This window comes from Athene cunicularia (assembly GCF_003259725.1).
Source record: "Athene cunicularia isolate RWA chromosome Z unlocalized genomic scaffold, athCun1 chrZ_part1, whole genome shotgun sequence".
NCBI lineage: Eukaryota > Metazoa > Chordata > Aves > Strigiformes > Strigidae > Athene > Athene cunicularia.
This window is the reverse complement of record NW_020799142.1, coordinates 34,329,332-34,333,531: the sequence shown is the minus strand read 5'-3', so window position 1 is coordinate 34,333,531 and position 4,200 is coordinate 34,329,332. Positions and strand designations below refer to the sequence as shown.

The 4,200-nt window shown below is 45.1% G+C and overlaps 1 protein-coding gene across 1 annotated transcript in view; it reads left to right on the top strand.

The window, feature by feature from the left end:
• The first annotated feature begins 3,038 nt into the window (after positions 1-3,038).
• Positions 3,039-4,200, top strand: part of GRP (gastrin releasing peptide) — a 5,834-nt gene continuing 4,672 nt past the window's right edge. The window contains exon 1 of the mRNA XM_026865868.1: positions 3,039-3,075. Coding sequence (XP_026721669.1) covers positions 3,039-3,075 — 37 coding nt within the window. The remainder of the gene's footprint in view (positions 3,076-4,200) is intronic.

Below are 4,200 nucleotides of genomic sequence, written 5' to 3'. Positions count from 1 at the left end.
AATAGTTCCTGAGAATTCAGCAACATAAATGCTTCCCATTTGAATTCTCAAAATATTGAATCCCTCCCCTACAAAATTCACAAAACCACAAAATGTGATGGCTAAAGCCGCACACTGACATCCACTAAATGTGCAATAAGCAATTGCTTCCGTTAGGCTCCAGTGGGCTAGGTCTAGGACTTTAAAATGCAGCACAAACAGTATCAGATACCTTAAACTCTGCCTTATTAAATAAACGTACATTATTTCATATTGTTCAGCCTCTGTAAAGTTATGGAGCTCTCTTCTGAAAAATGTCTTCGGTTCTTCAGGGAACTGTTACTGCAGAGAGTCAGTTTTCAGGCTATTTGCAGAATGCCTGCCCTGACTACAGGTTTGAAGTGCTGGAGATTAGTCTATTCAACATCTTCAACATTTACAAAGTATTCCTCAGTGACCGTGCCCTGTTATTATATTGGTGATATGCTTAAACCGTTGTTTGTTCTGTACATATATTATAGCTGTCTCTAACGTCAGGATCAGTACAAAGAAAACGATGAAAGGCACACCATTTTTCTTTTATCCCTTTTTATTTCCATAAAATCTACCTTGCTGATAGAACAATCATAGTTGTCTAAAATGTAAAGAAAGCAAATTAAAGAGTGTTATTGTGCTAATAGCATTTAAAACCCCTAAATGTTTTCCTGCCATGGAGTGCAACAATGGTTCACTTTGCCATGGGATATATGAAAAATAGAAGGGTATTTTAAAGTGAAGAGAGCTGCATCTTGATGTTCAAACACAAAATTACGTTATCGGATTTCTTCTTTAAGAAAAAAAGGTCTCCAATGAATGAGTCACTCGCAGTTGATAACGTGTTTATTGTACCTGGATCGTTTTCTATTGTGGGGGGTCCAGTATGTTATTTCTGTAGAATATCAAATTCTTATTTTTCTGAAAAAGTTAATAAAAATAAGAATTAGAATCAATCCATATCACCTTTTTTATCCTTATGAACAAGTAAATAAGAAATGCTGGTTTCTTTGCTGCCTGCCAACCCGAAGGCTCTCCATCGCAGTTCTGGTACAACCATTCTAGTGTCCCATTCTTCTCTTCAGGCCACTGCACGCCTGCTCTGGCGCTGCAGGATGGGGACGAGTGGGTCAGTTCACCCCAGTTACGAGTTTTGGTTGTAAAACTGATTTCCAGTCATTCTAACAGAGGACGAGGAAGGTCCTAAGAATGTCCTGATAGGCCTTTTGATCCCAAAAGCCACGCAAGCATTTCACCAGGCAGTGGAAAGCCCCAGCCGTGTCGTACAAATAAGTGAAGCAGAGCTGGTGATGTGTCCAGCACGTATTACAAATAATGCAATATATTTTGGGGGAAGTGTAAGCTGTGCAGCCAAGGCTGCTTTGGAAAAAGACAAGCCTGCCTCTAACACTTCCTCCAGACACATTTGGGATCCGGCTGAGGGGGGTCATTACTGTGGGTGTCAGTTCTGTGTATGCATGAATCAAGGCACATAAACAGATTATGGGACTAAAGATTTTACTAGGGTCTGTTTCTTTTGAAAACAGAATAAACTTCTACTGAACATATTCAGTGAAGAGAGAAGAGGGCTGTCATAAAGGCTGTCAGTGTAGAAGCAAAGGTAAAACTAAAAGGGATAAATAGGCCTGTGGTGTTGCTTTAGTTTGGGAAAATTATTGTATTTCTTTTCCAGAATCATGGAAAATCCTCAAACTGAGTTTTTGATGGCAGCTTGCTTCAAATAACCCAGTTTGATTGTTTGGAGGAGTGAAACAGATTTTTTTATGACAAAACCCTGAAAAAGTGTTTTTCTTGGCAAAAATATCCTTCCACTCGAAAAGTTAACTCTTAAGTAAAAGAAAATTCAAACCCAAATTTGATCAGCTCTCTAAATCAGTATTTTCCACTGTAACTTTAATCCCCTAAAGGGCAAACTAATTTAAACTTTCACAAAGTCCCTAACACAAGGTATAAAAACGGGAGTGGATGAGGAACACTCTTAATGTAGCTCGAGACGGTGCAAAATGAGATTGAATGTGAAGGCACAGCCTTTAACACACGCAATGCATTCAGATGGAGTATATATACGAAATATGAGAAAGGTTTATTTGTTTGGATAGCGTTTGTGGTAGAAGAGACTGAGGACTACTGGGCAGCAAGGAACTGAGTAAGAATTCCTGGTTTGGCGTTGCCAGTGGAAGCTTGCCTACAGCGAGGTGTTACACGCCCTACTGACCAGAAGGCTCCAGCCCTGCCTTGTCAACCCTCCACAAGCCCTACACAAAGCAGCAGAAGCAAACCCAACTGAAGCAGCTGAAAGTAACAAGAGTACCGTGCTGGATGTCGCACTGGGAAACAACTGCATCCCGAGTGAGTCCGACCAGTGCGGTGGCGGGGACCTGCTGGCGGCTCCCCCGGCTCAGCCGCCCGTGGGGCCGGGCCTGAGGGAACCCCCGTCGGTGGCTTCTGGAGCGGCCAGGGCTGAAACAAGGGTTCGGGAGCGGCGCTGTGCCGAGGGCGAGTGGGGCACCAGCGTCCCGGAGGGCACGGGGAGGGCAGGCGGCCGCAGCCCAGGCCTGAGCCCAGCACAAGGGTAGGCCCAGCCTGGGGAGGCGAGGGCAGCCAGGGGCCTTCCAGCAGGCCTGCTGCAGCTTTGGAGACACCAATATTTTCTTGGTTTGTTTTTTTCTCTGAAAACAGAGTGTTTCCTGAATTTTCAATTTCCTGTCCTGAATTGCGACGAACAATTAGAATTTCCCACGGATGGCAATATTGTATGTGATCTGCTGTCACTCAGCACAGAGCACACGTTGTCTGTAGCTGTACTGCAGGCTGCACAGTGAAACCTGTGATTGAGGCTTGAGAATACTATTGTAAATTAAACAAGAATGCATAATTAATAACCAAAAGAAAAGAACGAATCACACGAACCAGAAAAAGAGGATGCACTAAACCAAGACTAAACAAGGGAACAATTTAGCTCATACAGTAGGATACACAATTGGCTTCAAAAGTGATTCTACTCGATGGTTTGCCTGGCAATTATGTTAATTCACATCCACGGTACTTTTCATGAGGTATAGTTCAGTTCCAGCCGTGCAGGGTTAGCTGAAGGATCTGGCAAGTTCCTTACAGTCAGCTCTGTTAAGTGTGTATCCTACTTCCTGACACAGTTCTCTAGACAGCAAAATCATCACATAAACTGTGTCAGTTCCACATGACTTCATCCCTGTCTTTGTTGTTCTCCTCAGGGACAATCAGCACATCAGGACTTGATATCCCTCTACTACTCACCCACCTTCACTTCAGTGAAACTACTTACAAGCCCGAGGTTGAGTATGAATTTAAGCCTTTCACTTCTTCATGGCCTGTAGTCATCTGTGGCTCCTTCAGTGATTCATCCCTCCTTGCCTCTGCACTGCTTCTTCAGGATGGAAATCTTTCCATCCATTAACTACTACAGGGTTGGCCAGTTCCAGTGCTGGGAAGTTCACAGGCTTTCTGTGCAAGGAAAGAAGAAAGTCCTGTAAATCTGTGAGTCACACTACTGTCACCTGTGACAGTAAATGTATGTGGTACTCGAAATTAAACTCTTTGCACAAGATCTTCTGTTTCAAGAAGCTTCAAGTGATGTTGTCCTTTGAGTTCAGTCATTTTACAGCCATTCCTCCTGCTTAAAAACTACTAGAGCTTTTTTTTCCCCCATAAGCTCTTGTAAAAATTTTTAAGCAGTTTGGTCATTTTAGTCTAGAGCAGCAAACCACTTCCGTGAAAATTTTCAGGTAAAGAAGATAGATTCTTTTTCACAGAGAGTTCTTCAGAAGAACGTTCCTGTAACGGGAGCGCAGCACGGCCACTCACCCGCAGGAGCTGAACACACGGACCCACCGTCCCGCACGGCCCACGGTGGGACCGTGCCGTGCCGTCGGCGCTCCCGCCCCCTCTCCAGGAAGCCTGTTCCAGGGTTTGACCACCTCTGGGTGAAGAAAAGCTTCCTCACGTCCAGTCTGAACCTCCCCAGCGCAGCTCTGAGCCCTTCCCAGGCGTCCTGTCCCTGGATCCCGGGGAGCAGAGCTCAGCACCCCCCTCTCCCCGTCCCCTCCCCAGGGAGCTGCAGAGAGCCCTGAGCTCGGCCTCAGCCCCTTCTCCCAGACACACCAGCCTGGAGCCCTCAGCGCTCCCCACAGC